The 21,594-nt window shown below is 34.3% G+C and overlaps 1 protein-coding gene and 1 long non-coding RNA gene across 4 annotated transcripts in view; one reads left to right on the forward strand and one right to left on the reverse strand.

The window, feature by feature from the left end:
- MIB1 (MIB E3 ubiquitin protein ligase 1) overlaps positions 1-21,594 on the forward strand; it is a 128,608-nt gene that overhangs the window by 70,030 nt on the left and 36,984 nt on the right. Inside the window, exons 11-12 of the mRNA XM_037161549.2 lie at positions 923-1,120; positions 3,481-3,632. Coding sequence (XP_037017444.1) covers positions 923-1,120; positions 3,481-3,632 — 350 coding nt within the window. The remainder of the gene's footprint in view (positions 1-922; positions 1,121-3,480; positions 3,633-21,594) is intronic.
- Positions 1,060-16,523, reverse strand: LOC119061112 (uncharacterized). 3 transcript variants are annotated; one of them, XR_008391401.1, is made up of 4 exons: positions 16,409-16,523; positions 15,796-15,923; positions 14,373-14,601; positions 1,060-1,127 (listed from the first exon to the last, which is right to left on the reverse strand). It is a non-coding gene; the product is annotated as an uncharacterized LOC119061112 (long non-coding RNA). The 3 variants fall into 3 exon arrangements; XR_008391403.1 differs by lacking the exon at positions 14,373-14,601; XR_008391402.1 differs by lacking the exon at positions 16,409-16,523 and having other exon boundaries at positions 15,746-15,809.

Genomic DNA, 21,594 nt, shown 5'->3' on the forward strand with positions numbered 1-21,594 from the left:
TGGCCTGTGAACCAAAGGGTCACCAGTTTGATTCCTAGTCAGGACACATACCTGGGTTGCGGGCCAGGTCCCTGGTGTGGGGTGCAGGAGAGACAACTACACATTGATGTTTCTTTCCCTCTCTTTCTCCCTTCCCTTTCCTCCTCTATAAAAATAAAATCTTAAAAAAAAGAAAAAAGACATGTGCCTGCTACAGAAGGTGAGCCATACCTACTGGATTCTTCTGATACAGTTTTGGAATTTTTGATGTATGAAGTTATGCCAGTTTGTGTTTCATTTTTATCTTTTAAAGTGGTACTTAATTTTTTTCTCTTCTTGAGTATACAGAAAAGTATATACTCACCAGCTACAGATAACCAATGTTAACAAGTTGATATATTTCTCCCCTTAAAGCTAATTGAGGTAACAGTTTTTGGTATTCTTTCTTCTTTTTAAAATCACTCAACTAATTTTAGTGTAATTTTTATGTCCTTAAAATTTTTGTAAAATTTTTAAATGGAAAAAAGTTTATATAGTTGTATTATAAATCAGCATTTTCCTAATATTGGCTTACTATCATGCCTTATAAATTAAGAGTAATGAAGAATCAAACTACTTCTGATATACTATTGGTTCAAGATATGTCTGATATAATATCCATGGGTAGGCAAAAGTAGGTTTACAGTTATAATGTAAATAATACAAAAATAAATAATAATACAGTTTCACATATAACTGTAAACCTACTTTTATTCACCCTTGTGTTGATCCAGGATTCATCATTTATTTTTGGAGTTAATCACTAATCAAGTGAATTTGTAGGTATTTTATTGGCTCCATTCTGTGTTTTCTTCCATTATTTTGGTTCTTGAATTATTATTGTTTCAGGTTTTATTTTTTTTCTAAAATACTCACTAATTCAGATTTTAATGCTGATGTTTAGGACAAAGATGGCGATAGAGCTGTTCACCATGCAGCTTTTGGAGATGAAGGTGCTGTTATAGAAGTACTACATCGAGGCAGTGCTGATTTGAATGCTCGCAACAAACGCAGACAGACACCACTCCATATTGCTGTCAATAAAGGTCATCTTCAGGTTGTGAAGACTTTATTGGATTTTGGCTGTCATCCCAGTCTTCAGGTAACACCTTTAAAGAAATATATCTGTAGTTATTACTAGGATCTAATTAGAGGGAAGTACTAGCTTCAGTGGTAAGCATTCCTTTGTTAACAGTGCTTTTTTATATGATCAGTCATAGTGATACCAAAGATGTAGAATGTAATAAAATTGGCAGTTGTTCGTTCTTAGAAAAACACCTTTTTAAGAAAGTGTCAAGTAGAGTGGTTTTATATTAAGGGGTGAGAATAGGGATTTCCTTGTAAAAATAATAGTTTTTGAATTGAGTTGATTGGATTTAACTTTTTGATTATGACATGGACTTCAGCAGCTGAAAGAAGTGCAATAGGCTGCATTTCTTGATAGTCACTATATAGCTATCTAAATTATTTTAATTATAGCCTTATTTAAGTATTTTGGTCATTAGTAGTCATTAGTCTAGTTTTAGATGATTTTCTGTTTTGGAAAATCTGTAGCATTTTAGGGTTTGTTTATTATATTAGGACCTAATTGTTGAAGCAAGGGTCACCTAAGAAATGATTATTCCCATCCGCAATTTTAGCAACCAGATGAATTAAAATTCTAAGACCAAATTGGATTGGTCTTACAGAAGCATTGAAGAACAGGAGTAATGGAGCCATGTGTTTGAAAAGAACTGAAAGAATCAGAGGTTGTGTTTAGCTAGATGGTTTTTATAGACTAATATTTCCAAGATACAGCCATTTTAGAACTGACAGTTTCTGAGTGGATGGCAGGATTAGAAGACAGGGGAGGCCTTGGGAGGTAATAATCTGTTGAAGGAATGCAGATTTACACCTGTTGACTTTTTTTGTCTGAAATGGAAGGCAAAATTATTTGTTGAGAGTGAGTGGGTAGTGGTCAGTATAGAAAGAGTAGTTGAGAAGATTTTGGATGAAGGTTTGGGATAGCTACTGCAGGGACCAAGAGGCCTAACAGATGAGAGCCTGCAGAAGTTTATTCCAACCAGGTTAAGAGCCCATCTCAAGTTGGAGACCATGACTTTTTAGAGCCATAGGAGGATAGAAGGTGGATTTGTTGGACTGAATTTGTTTTAGGAATTTCTTATGTGGGTGGATGAATATATGCCTGGGATTGGCAAACTGTCTGTGAAAGGCCAGGTAATATTTTTAGCTTTCATATGATTTCTGCTATAGTTATCCCATGCTGCCATAGTAGTATGAAGGTAGCCATAGATGATATGTAAGTGAATGTGTGTGGCTGTGTAAATAAACTGTTTATAAAAAATAGGGGCAGGCTGGATTTGGCAAGCATAATATATGCCATAGTTTAGGCTGCATGCAGCCTTACTGAAAATAGTGTTTATGAAACTGCGAAATGAATGCAGTCTAAATTACCCATTTATGGAGATGACTGATAATGAGTAACAACTTATTGCTAAAGCAGTTGATTAATGAAGAAAGTAATCAGCTTGAAAAAAAGGTAGACTGAGACTGCCAAATTTCCTTTTACATTTGTTTTCACGTTGAGTTAACTAGTCTCTTTCCTGCCCTTTGAAAATGTTTAGAGTAATGATTCTCAACTGTGACTGCACAGTGTATTTAGCTGGAGAGCTCTGAAAACCTACTGATGCCTGGGTCCCAGCCCCAGAGATTCTGGGTTAGTTGGTCTGAAGAACAGCTTGGGTATCAGTATTTCCTAGCAGATTCTAAAGTTCAGCCAGAGTGGAGAACCACTGACTTAAAAATTCATTGCTGCGGAGCCCTGAGACTGCTGTAGGTTTCGTATGGAGTTCCAGGGTACAACAAGTAATCGTGGGAATATGGAATAGCCATTTTAAACTAATAAATCTTTTTGGCCACTTTTCCCCTTCATTTATTTTTGTTATTTACTTAATTATTTTGAGGGTATTTAATTTCTTTTATTTGCCCTCTTCTTTGGAAAACTACAGCATGTTTATTATGTCTAACATCTAGATTGGGTATAAGTTTATTTACTATAATGCTGTTTACTATAATACTGCCTGCATTTAAGTTTAACACACAGATATGTTTTATTGATGGTTGTTAGATATAGCCTGTTTTAGTTTCTTTGTTTAGTAGTTCATTATAAGTATTAATAATTACATGTGATGCCCTGGCTGGTGTGGTTCAGTGGATTGAGCACCAGCCTATGAATCACAGGGTCACCAGTTCAATTCCCAATCAGGGCACATGCCTAGGTTGCAGGCCAGGCCCCCACTAGGGAGTGCATGAGAGGCATCCACACATTGATGCTCCCTCTCTTTCTCCCTCTCTTTCCTTCTGTCTAAAAATAAGTAAATAAAATCTTTAAAAATAATACCTACGTGTGATGACTGATTGAAAAAGAACTAATGAAAATCTTTCTAAACTTAAAAAAAAAAGGATTCTGAAGGTGATACCCCACTTCATGATGCAATAAGTAAGAAGCGTGATGATATCCTGGCAGTTCTTCTGGAAGCTGGAGCAGATGTTACCATTACAAACAATAATGGATTTAATGCTCTACACCATGCTGCACTAAGAGGAAATCCCAGGTAAAGATGCCGCCTGTCACCATTTTATATGCAATTTTAAACTATTTTTTTGTTACTGGTTCTCTTTTTCTGATACTGACAAAATAATTTTGGCTTATTTTAGTATTTTAAATCATATCGTTATTTTAGCTTTTTAAGGATCAACTCCAGAGAGTGAGCACAGAGAACAAAAGGATTTTTTTTTAAGATTTTTATTTATTTATCTTTAGAGGGGAAGGGAAGGAGAGAGGAGGAGAAACATCAATGTGTGGTTGCCTTTCGTGCGTCCCCTTCTGGGAACTGGCCTGCAACCCAGGCATGTGCCCTGACTGGGAATGGAACTGTGATTGTCTGGTTCGCAGGCCCGCGCTCAATCCACTGAGCTACGCCAGTCAGGGCTGAGAACAAAAGGATTTTATTGGTATTGCTTGTTGATACTCATAACAAAGGGGTATATAATGTTGGTTGAAATAAATGACTGTATTTTAGATTATGTCTTCATTTATTTTTTTCAAATTACAATCTTTTGGCATTCTGAAGGAGACAAAATAGTACTGTATGTTCCCTGCCTTTCAGATAGAAGACAAGATATCACAAAATGCCAGGCCCTTACTAAGTGGTTACATGCATTATCTCATTTTAACCCCTCAGAAGATGTTATTTATTTATTTTCAGAGAGATGGGGGGATTGTTTAACTGAGAATTTATTATTAATGTTGAATCTCATTGCTGCCTCTTTGATTAGGGTTACTTTGACTACTCTCTCACTGATTCTGAACTTCCAATTAGTTCTAAAATTGTATCTATTCTACAGGTCTTTCTGATCCATTCCATTCCTTCTATTTTCATTGTTGCTGACCTAGTTAAGTTTTGACACTTTTTACCTAGACTCTTACAGTATCTTTCTAATTAGTTTGAACTTGATTTCAGTTTTATCTCTGACTTAACTTTCATGTAACTACTAAATTACCATTTTAAAAATGTAAATCTAATGGCTTCCCTATTCTGTTCCCAAATCTTTATTTGCTCTCTATTGTACATAGAATAAAATCTCTACACTTTGACCTGGCATTCACCCATTTCCGATGTGTCCTGAAGTCTTTCTAACCCTCTTTCACTAAATAAAAGTCCAGTGCCCACCTTGACCTTCAGCTACATTACACTACATCCTTTCCTAAGATTGTCTGCTTTCTTCCTTTACACTTAAGCATTTTTTCATGAGGATGTTCTCATCCCTCTTTTTCATCTTAACCATCTTCCAGTACTACTTGATCTCACCATTGAAATTACTTTCTGTTTGCCCTATTCTTCCTTGCTCTGTGTTCTTATTTTACTGCACTTATAATTAGTCTTCTTTGTGCTATACCTTAGTGTGTGTGTTTTTATGTTCCTCTCTGTTCAAGTTGTGGCACACATATTCATCTGTCTGTTTCCCACAATGCCTTGGCTGTAGTAGGGACTCTGTAAATGTTATTCTCAATTTTACTATCTGGACACTGTTAGATATCATTAAAATGCATATGGTTAAATATGAAATAAATTCTATAGTGAAGCTGTTAGGAGTTTAAGCAGAGCGATTACTTCAGATTAGAATGGGCAAAAAGGTTTTATTGAGGGGATTTAGATTAAATATTAAATTGTAAAGTTTAAGATAAGCTGAAAATTTAAGAGTTTAGGAAATGCGTAACTCTTAAATATTTTGAATTGTTTTCACTTTATTGAAAGTAAGCATAGTATGTTTAATAATGCTAAGCCTGTATACAGAGAAGAAAATATACTACTATTTCTTCAATTCTTGAGAATTCCCCTAAACATTTATCTGTCACCTCCAGACAGACAATTGGTGTGAGGTGACATTTTTTTTAACAAGGGAAAAAAACCACTTTCATTTTATAACAAAGCGGTGCTTCAATTAAAGTGCTGTGTCTTCTTTATTCTTGTTTTCTTAAGGCATTTTATGTGGTTGTGACTATAGGTTACAAGATAAAGAGTGTGATTTTAATTAGCCACTGAAAAGTATCAGAAAATGATATAACATATATCAGTTGTAATTGAGAGTTGGGTTGTTTTGAATTGTTTTTTCATATCAAATTTCTTATTCTTAAAATTCATTTTTCTTTTCTTGTATTGGCCAATGATGACATAAAACAGAAGGAATTATTTTTGGTATACTCAGAATTTTTTTAAAAAGTGTTTGGCCCTATTACTTATTTGGGAAAACTTATTATGGTATGTTATTATTTCTAGAACCTCATGACTTAGCATTTTTTGAATAAAATATTAAATATGATTAACAAATATACTAACATTTTCTCCTTATAAGCACTTTATATAACCTAATGAATCTATTACCTTGAATTAAAACATTTTAATGTATTGTCATTTAAAAAAATTTTTAATATATTTTATTGATTATGCCATTACAGTTGTCCCATTTCCCCCCCTTCATTCCCCTCCACCCTGCATACCCTCTCCCACCCACATTCCCCCCTTTAGTTCATGTCCAGGGTCTTGAGCTTTTATATTTCCCATACTGTTCTTGCCCTCCCCCTGTTCATTTTCTACCTACCATCTGTGCTACTTATTCTCTGTACCTTCTCCCCCCTTCTTCCCTTCCCACTCCCCTGTTGCTGTTCCTCCATGTGATCTCCATTTCTGTGGTTCTGTTCCTGTTCTAGTTGTTCACTTTTGTTTTAGATGTGTTTGTTAATAATTATGAGTTTGCTGTCATTTCACTATACATGTTTTTTATCTTCTTTTTCTTAGATAAGTCCCTATTTAACATTTCATAAAATAAGGGCTTGGTGATGATGAACTCCTTGAATTTGAACTTATCTGAGAAGCACTTTATCTGCCCTTCTATTCTAAATAAAAGCTTTGCTGGATAGAGCAGTCTTGGATGTAGGTCTTTGGATTTCATGACTTGGAAAACTTCTTTCCAGCCCCTTCTTGCCTGTAAGGTCTCTTTTGAGAAATCAGCTAACAGTCTGATGGGAACTCCTTTGTAGGTGACTGTCCCCTTATCTCTTGCTGCTTCTAGGATTGTCTCCTTCATTTTAATCTTGGCTAATGCAATATGATGTGCCTTGGTGTGTTCCTTTTTGGGTCCACATTCTTTGGGACTCTGAGCTTCCTGGACTCCCTGGAAATCTATTTCCTTTCCCAGATTAGGGAAGTTCTCCTTTATTATTTGTTCGAATAAGTTTCCACATGTTGTTCTTCCTCTTCTCCTTCTGGTACCCCTATGATTCAGATGTTGGAATGTTTAAAGATGTCCTGGAGGTTCCTAAGCCTCTCCTCATTTTTCTGAATTCTTGTTTTTTCTTTTTTTTTTCTGTTTGGTTGTTTCTTTCTTCCTTCTGGTCCTCTCCATTGATTTGAGTCCCAGTCTCCTTCCCATCACTCTTGGTTCCCTGTGCGTTTTTCTTCATTTCACTTAGTGTAACCTTCATTTTATCATCTAATTTGTGACTAAAATCAGCCAGTTCTATGAGCATCCTGATCACCAGTGCTTTAAACTGTGTATCTGATAGGTTGGCTATCTCTTGGTCACATAGTTGTATTTGTTCTGGAACTCTGATCTGTTCTTCTGTTTGGGCCGTTTTTTTTTTTTTTCTGTCTTGTTTTGCCTGTTATGTACTAGAGGGTGGAGCCTTAGGTGTTCACTGGGTTGTGACACTATATGTGGGGGGCAGGGTTAGAGAGGGGATATGGCGCTTTCTCTGCTCTCTGTCAGACCTCAGTCCCTTCTGCCACTTCCCCCAAGCAAATTGGGCCTTTCTGGTGCTGATTCCCATGTGAGTGGGCTTGTGTGCATTCTAGGACCCTGTGGGTCTCTCTGATGAAATCTCCTGTGAAGCTGGGAGTCTCTCCTGGCACCTCAACCCTCACAGGTGTTTTCAATCGGTGTTTTGAGGCTTTATTTCTCTGGCTCTGGGACCCTGGGTTGTGCGGTCTGTCTTGGTCCCCAGTTATTTTCCTGCCACCTGGTCAGCCAGCCACCTTGCACGCAGTGCCTTCCTTCACAATTGCTGCCTGCGGCCCAGGGTCTGCTCTCTGCTCTCTTGTGCACCCAGCGTGCCTTGTGAGCCCAGTGTCGCTGTTTCTTGCGCTGTGACTCCTCTCCATTTGGCGGCCGGACTCAGCCCTGCCTACTGATCTGGATGACTGTGTCTATTTCAGCTCCTTGGCTGTCCGACTTCCATACAGTTCAATTTTCTGTTAGTTCTGGTTGTTTTTTTGTTTCTGAATTTTTGTTGTTCTTATTTTGCTTGTGCAAGAAGTCACAGTGTGTCTACCTACGCCACCATCTAAGATGGCTGGAAGTCCTTTATTTGTCATTTTTTATTACAGTTATACTTCTGTAGTATACTTGGCTTACCTATTAGACTTCATGTGTAGACAGTTTTAGTTATAATTGTGGCACTTTAGTTAGTATAATTTTTAGCTATTTAAGTTTTTCCCTTTGTTAGAATGTTTGTATTTTCTCCAGAGTAAATTATTTACATCATTTTAACTATAATTTAATACCAGCACAGATATTTACTTATAACTGTTTTAATTTATTTTGGTTAATAATGTGGAAAAGTTTCCAAGATTTGCATGTGCATGTGTACATATCTGGAATTTAAGTAACATTCTATTTCCTAATTTTGCTTTTAGTTAATAATTTTTCAGCAATAAGTCAATAACATAACAGTAAATCACAATAATAACACAGTAACACAGTAGACTTATCTAATAGATATGCTTTTCTAAAAGAAAATATATTTTCCTGGTCATCAAAAATATGTCTAAATGTCTGATGTTGTTGAAGAATGTACTTTGAAATCTCGATTTTAAAGGTGCGGGTCAGTAGAGATGCCAGATTTCAAAGCAGATTTTGGTGTTTCTTCATAATGTGACAGTAACTGAAAGACGTTAAGAGAAAGCGTTATAAAGCATTCTTTTCTTCAGAATTGTGGAAAAGAACATGTTTTTGCTGTGAAACACTGAGTACTTTGGTCATGCTTTGTAAAGTTTGGAGCATTTTAGAATGCAGTTACAGTATGTTTTTTTTTTATTTTAAGCAATCTTAACTACAGACAGTGCTGTTTATATATTCTAATATTCGATGTTATAGAATTGTTTTCCCTAGAGTTAGCCTTATTACCTTTCCTTTTTATGTACAGGTAAAATTTCAGATTTAAATGAAGAATAGAAAGCATTCTTGTTGTTAAAAGTGAAAATGAAATTTCTTTGGGTTAGTAACATTGATCAGCATATTACTTAGGTACTTTCTGTAAGGATGTTGCATTTTTCTCTGCTTTTAAGTTTTTAGGGCTCTCAGATATGAAAACAAATTAGTAGTATTCTCTGCAGAGCTTTCAAAAACCAATTGGTAGGTATCTTAGAGGCTCTGATAACAATATTATCAATTTACTTTAGATAGTGTTATTTATAAATTTTTTAATATTTATTGAATGTGAAAAGCAACAGCAAAATATGAGTGAACTACATGATATGATATATTTTCAGATTAGCGCTAAGGTAACTACACAGGCATTTCTTATTTACTTACCTACTCATTCGCACAAATACATGTACTAAATCTTACTGAATATGTGAACAGATCATGTTTTCCATGTAGAATATTATGATACCTTATTTAACTTTTAAAATTCTGAGACTGTAAATCAAACTGTTGAATGTAGAGAGATTCGATGATCTGGACCATATCTTGGGTGTGTAATGGTTTTCTTTTCTTACAAACTCTAAACATGCTGTATATAAAAAGTAGCTGAGAGACAATCAAATTATAGAATGTCTGTTTTCTCTTGTATGTGTCCATGCATCTACTCTCAAACACCATGTTCCTGGTAATGCATAATGTGGCTGACAGGTATATTTAATGCAAGCAAGAAGGTCTATTATTAACTTGAGTGAAGTGATAAAATTTATTTTTTGATACATATACCTTTCTTTGCCCATATTCTTTTAGGGGATGATACTTACTTTGAAATGGAGGAGTGATCAGGAGTTGAGGATTGTGTGAGCATTTAGTTTTTAAACCACTGCTTGCCATTAGTAATCCTTCATTAATTGCTCATATCTTTATCATTATTTATTAAAGCACATTACATCATCTACACTTTTATTGCTGTCAATAAGAAAATTAGAGTGATATTGGATCACTTGTCATTTTCTTTCCATTGAGAGAGGCTTGTGTAGATTTTTTTTGTGAAGGACAAAGACAGAAAGAGTGAGGAGAGTCATAGAATGTTATTACTAGAAGAGTTTATTTTATAACTGAGGAAACAAGTACAGAGGGCTGAATATCCACACGAGTGAACAGAAGCAGTCCTTAGCATTTTCTTACTTTTTTGAGAATTAAGGACTTTGGGTTCAGGATTGGAAGAATTAGATACTGTTTGTTTCTTCACAAGATATTTTGCAATATCACCATCTTTTTTACCTTATCTATCAATATTCAGGTAAGTAACAGTAAAAATAAGTGTTAATTCTGTGGAAGATAGTGACCCCAACATTTTTGGTGTTATTTCATGTAACGTTATATTTTTCTTTAATTTAAAATGTGTGCATGTAAACCACAGTATGGCATTCTTGTTATTGTTTCAGGAAGGTTTTAGGTCACCTTCCCAGATATTTTCTCCCTCTGAAGGAAGTTTTTTATTATTATTATTATTATTGTTTTAAAGATTTTATTTATTTATTTTTAGAGAGAGGGGAAGAGGGGGAGAAAGAGCGAAACATCAATGTGTGGTTGCTCCTGTGTGCCCCCCATCAGGAGCCTGGCTTGCAACCCAGGCATGTGCCCTGACTAGGAATCAAATCAGTGACCCTTTGGTTTGCAGGCCAGCATTCAATCCACATACCACCCAGGGTGGAAGTTGTTCTTTTATTATTATTATTATTATTAATCATAGCCTATATTTCATTACTATTTCTTTTTTAAAGGTTAAGAAATTTAATACCAGGAGACCATAAATAAGTAAAATTGTTTTATTTATAATCCTTGTCATCCACACATTTTTCATAAAGCTTTTTATAAACATTGTTAACCACTGTAACTCTTACAAGAATTAACGGTAACAATAGTTTTTTAATTTAGAGCAAAATCTGGATAATTTAAATGAGTTGAAGTTAGTTGACATGTCTGGCACTCATAGATGAAAACACTGGCTGTCTTGTAGTAATCAATGCATAGCTACAGCTGGTTGAAGGGGACCAAATCCATTGAAGAGGCGATTTGGTTCCATTTTACCAGCTCTAGCAAAGCATTGTGGTGGTGCTAGTTTGGGTTCCAAAACAGTTAAAATGCTTTTTATTTGTAAAATTATAGTTATGGACCTTCCATAAATATTAGATTCTCATATCAGTACTTCAGTCATTGAATGTAGAATTTTCTATTTTGAAAGCACTTTTCCTACTGTTTCCTGCTATAAAAGTACAGAAGTCTTTACCCTTTAACATGTTGTTAATACATTAAAGAATCATCAATGTCATCTTTGTTTTTAACACCTTTACTTAATTCTTAAATGTAGACAATAACCTATTTTAAAACCAACAACATTTAAAAGAACAAATAGATATTAACACATTTCAGAGTAATTTTTTATACTTATCTCTAGGCTGTAAACCAAGTAAGTAACCTAACAGGTTAGGAAAAGAATATTGCTAGTCATACTTTTCTCCTGTCCTGCTTTTTGTAGTATTATACTTGAGGACTAATAGGAAGTTGTTGACAGGGGGTGGAGGAATAGGAGTGGCTTTAAGAAAGTAGCTGTACCCTTTGGTTTATAAATAGACTGCACATGTATTCAGTGTATTACTTGGACTTGAGTTGAAAGGAACTACCATGCATGCCAGCTTATTTTTCTTTGTTTTTACTTATGTAGTAAAATCATAGGTTAGTAATTTAACCCTTTTAAAAGTCTATTTCCTTAAATGAATTCTCTGTACAGATTGCCTAGTTATGCCTCATTATCAGTTTAATAATACATTGAGTTATGGTGGGTTAGCTATAGTCTGTGAGTTTGAGTATTAAAGTATACAATTAAAACTATGTATAGCAAATTTTTGTTATAATATCAGTGTTGCATTTCAATATCAGAAAGAAAAATCTCCTGAAATATATTTGGTTAAAATAAAAGTTTAAGAAATTATAGTTTGCCTGTGAAAGTAAGTGCTCTCAGTGAAATAAAAAGAGTTAAGAAATAGTTACTGTTTTGAACTAAACTGGGAAAAGGTCAACACTAATTCAGGCAGTATTCAAATAATTCTCATATTAAGTTTATTCTGCATCTGTTGGTTAGTCAGTATCATGCTGCTGGTGAAATTAATATAACTATAATTTCTCCATCTTTTATTAGAATGGAAGTGAAACAGGTGTTAAATTGCCTGGACTTAAGTGCTGAAGATAGCAGCAAAACTGGCTTCTATTTTTACTAGTTATATGGGAGCTGTTTAGCAGATCCAGTTGCTCAAGTGTGCTTTTGGATGGCAGTTCAGTTTCATATACTGGCCATATCGGGGCAAGGAGAGGCCATGGAAAAAAAATAGTACAGCATTTGATAATGTCAGCATCTGTTATCCCTGTCAGAGAGACAGTTGAAATGTTTGAGTTACACCAGTGTCAGCAGATGCCCAGAGTTTAGTATGTACTAAGTTAAAAATGAACAGCTGACCTAACTGATGAATGTGACATTTTAGAGTGATTGAAAATACTCTTAGATATGCTAAGTTAAACTTGTAAGCACTAGAATCAGTATGTAATTTTACTTTTTAAAATGAATAACAGATGCTGCCATTTTTTCCCCTAAGGATTACATATACTCTTAATATTATAACCACAAGATTCTTAGTTGCTGGGATGTTTTAAATTAAAAACTTTTATGCCTGTAGAGTAATGAATATAATTTTTCATTATGAAACATGGGTATAGTAGTACCCTTTGAATAGTTTTATAGAGGAACCTCTGCTTTTGAGGTATGTATTTTCAGTTTTTGGTATTTAGGGCACATGTAGTTAAACTTAAATACACATTGCCATTCTTTTGTGGATGATCAGAAAGAAGGGCTTTGCTTAAGTATTAAGCTTTGAACTGTTTTTTTTTTCTTTGAAATATAGAATTATAAAATTACGAGCATTTTATAATTTCTAGTAAGCATGCAATAACTTATATGCTATCATATCTAATGGTCATCTCTCGTTTTTATAGTCTGATAAAATGAAAATCACTTATTAACAATTAACTATCTAGTTATCTTATTAAACAGAAAATTAACTATTGTTAACTTTATAGCCATTTCTGTTTCGCTTGTGAGACACAGAAATTTTAAAATATTAATGCTTTTTGTACATGTCTAAATATTCCAGTTGAAAAAATACTTTTACTAAGAAATGATGAGAATATTAGTATTTATTTTAATGTAAGCCTATCATAATAGCTCAAATGGATGTTGTTATACTTTGTTGAGTGTAATTTTTATTAATATATAAACATAATACAAAATGCATTTTGTATAAAATAGATATATTTTGATATCTCTAATATACAGTAAATAAAATGAGTCCATCATGATTCTAAAAATGGAGTTGTAATTGCATAGTACCATTAAAAGAAGGTTGTTCTTTCTGTGTAAATTGTTTTCTTAACTATAGTGTTTTCATTTTGTGTGCCCCCTTTGGATGAAACAAATTCAAAGTTTAACATAGATAATAAATTAATTTCTTTTAGGTATTTGGCAGTCTGTTACTAAACATGCCCTGTTTTGACTTCAAACTGTGGTCCAGAATTTTGTGATTTTCTTGCATAAATCTTACATTTTAATTTATTCTGAGTACTAACTTAGCGTAAGGACCTGATAAACTTGAGAAAGACAAGGATCACTTTTTTTGTTTGTTTTTTTTGTTTTTGAGGGTTTTGTTTTGAGGGTAGAATTTTACTTAAAGTCTTTTAAAATTATGAGTATGTCTATAGCTTTCATAAGAGAAAACCTAAAACAACAAAACTTGCTTCAGGAATTCCTTTAATATTAATTAAATTATAAATTTATCAAAATATGAAGAATAGCTATTAAAGTGTAAATGAAATCAGCTTTTGTTGTATCTTGTTTATCTTAATAAATCAGACAACTGTACTGTGATATACTTAAATTAAGATCAAATTGTTGAAACAGAAACTAGGTCATGTATATCTGTCATTCTTTGGTGCTAGTAATACTGGGGGTTTTTTGGGATTCAGATTTTAATCATGTGAATACTAGATTTAAAAATGTACAATGTCTTATCTTTTAAATGTAAGATTTAAAAGGAGTTTTATGATAATTTAAAATCTAAGTAGAGCTTTTTTCTTTCACAGAATATAAATCTTAGTGACATTTAGTTTGCATGTATAAGAAGTAGGTGCATTTTTTGATATTATTTCCAAAGGTCATCTGTTTGATTCCAGGTTAACATACCATATGAAGGTCATTCACATAAAAAGAAGCAAGGGCTTCTTTTAGGTGCAGCTTATTTCTCTCTTGGTGGTTTATTGCCTACCAAAAATACATACTTCTTTACATTCCATAGCATTGTATGTTCATATGGGTACATAAAGAAGTATGTACTCTGAGTAGGTATTACTAAGTTATTAGCTGTAAAAACATGAAATGTTTTATTTTCCCATTTGTTAGTAAGACATTCAACTTACTGATGTAGAGCAATGGTAGATCATTTGCAGAGACTATGAAAGACTGAACTTCGTAAAAAATTTACCTGAAGTATTGCATTAATGCTATTTATGATGGTTCCTTGTTGGTGGACATACACTTCTAAACACTGACCAGTTATCTGTTGAACTTTGTCCTGGTTTGGTCCTTTTGGCAAGAGATTCAGAGTCGGTGAAGTTTTAGGGAGTGTATTCAGAAATTGGTAAGATCAACCTAGTGTTTCTTCGGAGTTTTCAGGATGAATTTCTTCTTATTTTGTGGTCTGGTTCTAGATCCTACAAGTAGATAGTAGTTAATTTGGTACAGATTGTTTTTACAGACTAGAAATCTTATTAAAAACTTAAAGTATTAACCAGTTAGGACTTCTTTTGATAATGTCCCTAAAGTTGAAATGACAAGGAGAAAAAACAGATCTTTTTAGAGTAGGAGTAAACTGAATTTTTAAAGATGATAAATTTTTTGTAGTTTTTTTTTAAGGTTACAGATAAGAACTCATGATTATTTGAAAACCTCTTTATCATTCCTTTGTCTTCGTTAGTTACTAACCTGAATTTTACATTTTGGTGCTTCTTTTTGGGTTAAACACAAATTCAAACAGATGTATATAAATACTGAATTTTGGTGAGTTGAGCTCATTTGATCTTTTTTTTTTTAATATAAAAGATAACTACCAAAGTAGTTAACTTTTCCAAAGTCTTACTTAAAAGATCTGAAAGGTGTTAGCACTGGGTTTTAGCTTGATCATTCCTCATTAAAAGAAATAATAGTTGGTAAGTTGCCGTTAATTATTATGGTAGTAAACAGTTAATTTAAAAGAAAACTGTAAAAAGTTCAGATGCGGGAGAGGAGAAAAAAAGTCAGGGAAAGAATTTCTGCAGCCTGTGATAAATAGCTAGTGTAGCTCACAGAAAGCAAATTAGAATGTGGCAGGGGAGAGCCCAGTACTACAGCAGTGTCAGCGCCGCAGTGGCAGAACTTCACCTGGCACGTTCTGGGTTATTTCTGTGGCCAACTCAGAGTATGTATTAAAAAGTATTTTGTGTTCTGCTGTTTCTTAGTTGATTAAACCCTCTAAAAGTTAGTGTTTTTTAAAAGATAGCATACTTTGTTTGTAAGCAAGGTGTAATTTAACTTGGAATGCAAAATCATGTAATCTCAAACAGTAAAGACTAAATCTTTAATGACATGAATGACATTAATGGATTTGTACTTTTTTGAGATCAAGAGTTTATCTGTCATGGCATTTGAACAACATTCCCCTTTTACACTACATAAGCTCTATACTTGAACTGTGAAAGTAGACTGGGACCAAATAGAATTTAACCTAACAGTAAAAAAAAAAGCATATATGTTGAGTCAATAATAGGTAAGCATTCATAAGCATCCATAAAAGTACAGGCCTTACAGTTGCTCTGTTACCTGAAAACTTAGTGTCATGTAGCGTTTGCAGCAGGAAGAGAGATAATGACCTAGAGAGTCACATCAGCAGCAGCCATCTCATCTTGATTGTTCCTTCACTCTATCCGCTGATTCAGCACTTCTTTTCCTGAGCCGGTGAGGTGAAGTAAGAGGGAAGTCAGTGAACACGGAATCTCTCCTTTTAAGATAAATTTGAAAAACAAATGAACAAAAATAAATCAGCCAGCTTTTACCTCTCTCTACCCTTAACCCTTACAAAGAAAAAAAAAAAACAGTAAAATTGAATCAACACTGGCTATTTGATTTGGAATGTTATATTACCAGTATTATACAGATACGAGTACCTTGTATCTGCTGTACAGAAAGTTAAGCAAACAAAGAAGATTGCTCTGTCCCTTATTTCTCAGATGAAATGCTTTAGAAGAGGGGGAAAAGTTGCAGAGTAGGTTAATTTATAACCTAAAAAAGATGAAAAACCAAAAAAAACACACACACCTTATTCCTCCCAAGTAACATAAAACATTCACACTATTTTCCTTTGCCCACCAGAATACATTGGATTCTTCTGCTTCTCAGGAAATAATTCTGCATCTTTCTTGCTGTGAAATTTTTTTGTTTGTTTTTAGTTTCCAGGATTAAATGGTAAATTTATATTGACGCTACCTTGTCATATCCAGAGGTCAATTCTGCAAGCAAGGTCAGGATTTCCACATGGTCACTACAGAGGTTAACTTAAATTCTTCCCTCAGTGAACACAGGCTAAACTGTTACAGCTTTATAGGAGGCTAAGCATTTGAAACATGCACTCCCAGGCAAACAGGCTCTCTTGTGCCTCTCTCTTCCCTGACCATATTTAGTCAACCATAGCAAAAAATAGTCTCTCAGCTGTCGATTGTCGATCCAAAAGCTGAGGAAGCCTCTATCTTGCTTTCTGCCTATTGATTGTTCATCCTGTGGTTCAAACACTGCTTTGCCATTTGTCCTGCCTTTTTTTTTTTAAAGCACTGCCAAATAAAGCGATCTCTCATTTTTCCACTTACATTTCTCAGATTTTCACTGAGCCTGCGCTGAGACCAGGAAAGCCTGATGCGGCTGTCACTATACTTAGCAGCACTGCAGAGAAAATAGGAAAGAGGAAAACTGTTACCCTGGCTAATAGCAAGACAGTCTTTAGACAGATATATAGGTAGACTATCTCTGCTATTAAATTATATTTCATAACCTGATTTTTTTGTTCATTAAAATATTAGGGATAATGACATTTTATATAGCTTGAGGTCTGAGGGGATTTTATAGTGTTATCTTTAGAGCTAGCTAGTTGTTTCTATACATGCTTTTTAAATTTAATGAATAATATTTAAAAGGAAAATATGTAGAAATGGTAAGTAGAACCTGTATATTGAAGGTAGAGATAGATCATTAAGGAAGAAGGGAGTAGTGTGTAAATGAAATCTTTGAAATGCTGCTTAAGATTTAATTCAGCATCAGTCTTAGTTAAGTTTTTTTGTAGTGTTTAAGTGAAAAACAGGGCCAGGAATGCTTTGAGTAATTGTGCACTTCTATTGAAACTACATATACATGTCACTATTAACATGCATTTTATTATTAATTAAATTCTATTTCATTTTCAAATGTGAAGTGCTATTTTTCTGCCTTCTATATTGCCATTTCTTTTTAATTTTTTGAAATATCATTTAGGCATGATCGTTTCACATTTTATCACAGACTAAAATACATATTAACCTATCTATAACTTTGGCACATAGTGTATGTCTCAAAGGAAAAATGCTTTTGCTCTAAATTTTAATAGCATATTCACAACAATTTAACATTAAAATTTATTTATTTTAACCAAGGAGCAAAAATATTATGACATCAAGTCCAACAAACCTGTGGAGATAATATTTAAGATCTTATGAACCTGAAAATGTCCAAGAGGAACCAACTATACCTTGTTCTTAATTCAAATGTATTCTCTTAAGTATTAAGAATCAAGAAAAACTATTATCAATACTCTAAGCTCATTTTCTTTTTTTTTTAAAGATTTTATTTATTTTTAGAGAGAGAGGGAGAGAAACATCAGTGCGTGATTGTCTCTCATGTGCCGGCCACCAGGAACCTGATCCACAACCCAAACCAGGAATTGAACCAGCAACTCTTTGGTTCAGAGGCTGGCACTCAGTCCACTGAGCCACACTAACCAGGGCCTGAGCTCATTTTCTTACAAGGGTAGTATGTCTTTCACACTGTTTTTGTCTTTAACATTTAATACCATAGCAGTTTAATTATTTTGGCTGGCTCTTTTAAAACAGTGCCATAACGCTTCTGTAAGTATTTGGTAATTTTAAAGACTCAGCTTTTCCTAGATATTGCAATAATTTTGTACTTATTGTGAGATGATGACACATGTCTCAGAGTATAAAATAGGTTAATTTTCAGGTTTCTAAATTACCCCATATGAGGGAGAGAAACATTGATATGCGAGAGAGACATCTGTGCTTACCTCTTGCATGCCTCAAACGTGGGACCTGGCCAACAACCCAGGCATGGGCCCTGACTGACATGGGCCCTCTTTTTATTCCAGCTAATACTTATATAATGTATTAAGTGGTACTCTTTTAATGTATTAAAAGCTACTTTTCTAAGCCCTTTTTAATTTTTGTAACAACCCTATGACATAGTATTTGTGACTCTTCTAACATTTTATAGATGAGGAAACTGAGGTATAGAAGTTAAGTATTATCCACTCAGGTCACCAGCCATTTAGTTTGCTAGTGCCAGAATTTGGACCCAGGTGGTTTGGCTGCCGATTTCCCAGCTCTTCACCATTTTGCCTTGCCGCTGCTCTGGTTTCTAATAATGAAATCAGTGGTAATCAGTGATCACCACTCTTTGGGACAAGAATATACACCAAAAATACAGTGTTGTTAAAACCTCTCCTTCAGTATATTCAGAAAGGTGATTGTTTGTTTGACTGTTTATTCGTTCCATTCAACAAAACTTTGAGCTCCTTATATTAGGTATACAAAGGGGATATAAAGATAAAATGAGTTTCCATGCTTTATAGCAAAGAAGGAGAAATAGGATTCACTGGTCATTTAAGAGATAATTTTAGTTTTCTTTAGTTTAATAATGATCAAGTTACTCACCTGTACAACTCTTCTGCAGTCTGTATTGTCATTGTATATGTCTTTCTTATTTTGAACTAAATTCTACTATACTATCAACTTCCTAGTTAATAAATTTAAGCTAAGTTAATGAACTTTTTAATTATAGTATCTGTCAAAAAAGAATTTGTGAGAACAAAAAAAGCACAGCAAAAACAGAATTAAAAAAAAATACATTTAAGTAACCCTGGCTGGTGTGGCTTAGTTGGTTGGGTATCATCCTGCAAACCAAAGGTCACCAGTTTGTTTCCCAGTCAGGGCACATGCCTGGGTTGCAGGCCAGGTCCCTGGTCAGGGTATGTACGAGAGGCAGCTTATCAATGTTTCCCTCTCACATCGATATTTCTCTCCTTCTCTTTCTCCCTTCTTTTCCCTCTCTCTACAATCAATAAAAGGAAAAAAACACATTTAAGTAATGCCTATACCCTGTAGTTCTTTCATATATTTCTCTAACAAAAACCACCTATAATCATTTATTAAAGTGATTACTATGTATAGCATTTTGGTTTATATTCTCCTAGACTTGTCTGCATTCATTCAGATAAGGGTATGCATTGAACAAAAATGTGTTGAGATTGTTACATGCTAGCCTGCTTTTAACATGCCCAACAGAACTTCTGCTTGGAATTAATCAACTTTGTTAATAAGTTCCTTTATGGATTCTGTACTAACATGCTTTAACTGTTGTTTTGCAGATTGTTCATTAATTTAGCAAGCATTTATTGAACACCTTGTATGTGCTATAGTGCTATTCTAGTGTCTTTTATATTAAGTAATACTAATGTGTAAGGCCTTTATAGTTTAACTCCTATTGTTTATTTAGGAAAATGTTGCCTATTTCTTCTGAAGATAGATTGCAAAGAATGGCAGGCCCTAAAAATGGACCCAGAACCAGTTGACTATCACATACCACTGCAGACAGCTGCTTGTCCCCTCTGCTTCTTAGAACTCATTTGTTCATCATTCAGCAGACGTTTGAGTATTACCATGTGCCAGGGATTATGCTAGGCTCCACTATTAGTTGTTCTGGAACTTAATGCTTCTTTGGCACTGTTCACAAATGCCTGCTTAACTGGTAGTAAGATCTTATCTTAAAACCATCCATGTCCTTAACCTCTTGTGAAACAACCAGATTGAAATTAAAAAAGAGTGTTTGAGCATTAGGGAAAAATATCTGAATATCTCAATATTTTATGTACTCTGTTCCAAAGGTGAGAGTCTGTTGGCTTGATAAAATGACTGATTTATCGAGCTGGTACCACTCTCATCCTGGAAATTCTATGGACCTCAGTGCTTGCAGCATAATACCAGTCTCTTCTTAACTTCAGGAGCTGCAGGGAACAGCCTGCAACTGGATCTTCATGGTTATATTGTGGATTCTCATGATTGTTTACCCCATGGACAAAAAGGAGACAAGCTACTCATAGCTGATCTTAATGTGAGGGTGTGGGTATCACTTTCCCTTAGCTCACCTTGCAGCTTCGTAAGATCAGCTCTTCTCTTGAAGCTTTGTATTATTTGTTTTTGTTTGTCTGGTTTTTGCAGGGTGGGTGTTAGGAAGGTCAGGAATTAATATTAATTAGCACCTTTCTAATTAAGATTAGAGGGTTATAGTTTTCTATTACAATTAATACACCCCAAATCTCTATTGTAGGATAATTGCAACTTAATTTGTGTTGAGACTCCATCCTGAAGGAGATGGAGCACATAACTTTCCACTTTTTAAGTGTAGGCTGTACATAGTTACTTCTTTCCCATGAGTATATAGTATAGTATTCTGTAGTACAGAAAGAGGGAAAAAGGATTACTATACAGTGGAGAAACCTGACAAACACTGCCTCAGCCGGGTTGTCAAAGTGAATGTCAATAGCAATAAATCATGTTGATAATATACATCCTTGATGTGATGTGATGAAATGGCGCTTTACCTTTGTGGCCTTCCTTCCCAAAACTTAGAACCCCAGAGTAATAATGTGAAAAACATCCAATGAATTGCAACTGAGGAACATTCTGCAAATATCTGATTAGTACTCTTTAACTGTCAAAGTAATCAAAAACAAGGAAGATCTAAGAAACTGTCACAGCCAAGGGGAGCCTAAGGAGACATGACAATAATGTGTCCTGGAGCAGAAAATGTACATTCAATGGACTTTAGTTAATAATACTCGTGGTCGGTTTATTATTTATAACAAACGTAGCATGCTAATGTAAAATGTTAATAGTAGGGGTGAGGAACTTTCTGTATTATCTCTACAATTTTCTGTAAATGTAAAATGGTTCTAAAATAAAAAGTTTATGTAAAAACAGCAACCACAAAAATTAATCTGCCCATTCCTGGCTAGTGGACATTTGACTTTTGCATTCACTTTGATCGGGGGCTGTCTGCAATGTTTCTCCTCATCTTATACCACCAGTTAATCAGGAGTTGATTTTGCCGAGTTATCAACAAAATATTAAGTTTAGTCTCATGTACTTTTAAAAGCATTTTAAGGTGAGAAACTGTATTTTAGATCATTTTTATGAGGACCAGTCTTAAAAAGATTTAGTTATTTAAAAGGAAGCCTTTAAAATTTGAATGCTGATAATTTTGAATTTGTGACAGTTGTGAAAGTCCAGATTTGTATGGGGATGTTATAGAGAGTAGGTTTTGGAAGGGGGCTGTTATAAATGTTTAGAGGAAAA

The sequence above is a fragment of the Artibeus jamaicensis genome, unplaced genomic scaffold (assembly GCF_021234435.1).
Source record: "Artibeus jamaicensis isolate MK-2021 breed Jamaican fruit bat unplaced genomic scaffold, CSHL_Jam_final contig_354, whole genome shotgun sequence".
NCBI lineage: Eukaryota > Metazoa > Chordata > Mammalia > Chiroptera > Phyllostomidae > Artibeus > Artibeus jamaicensis.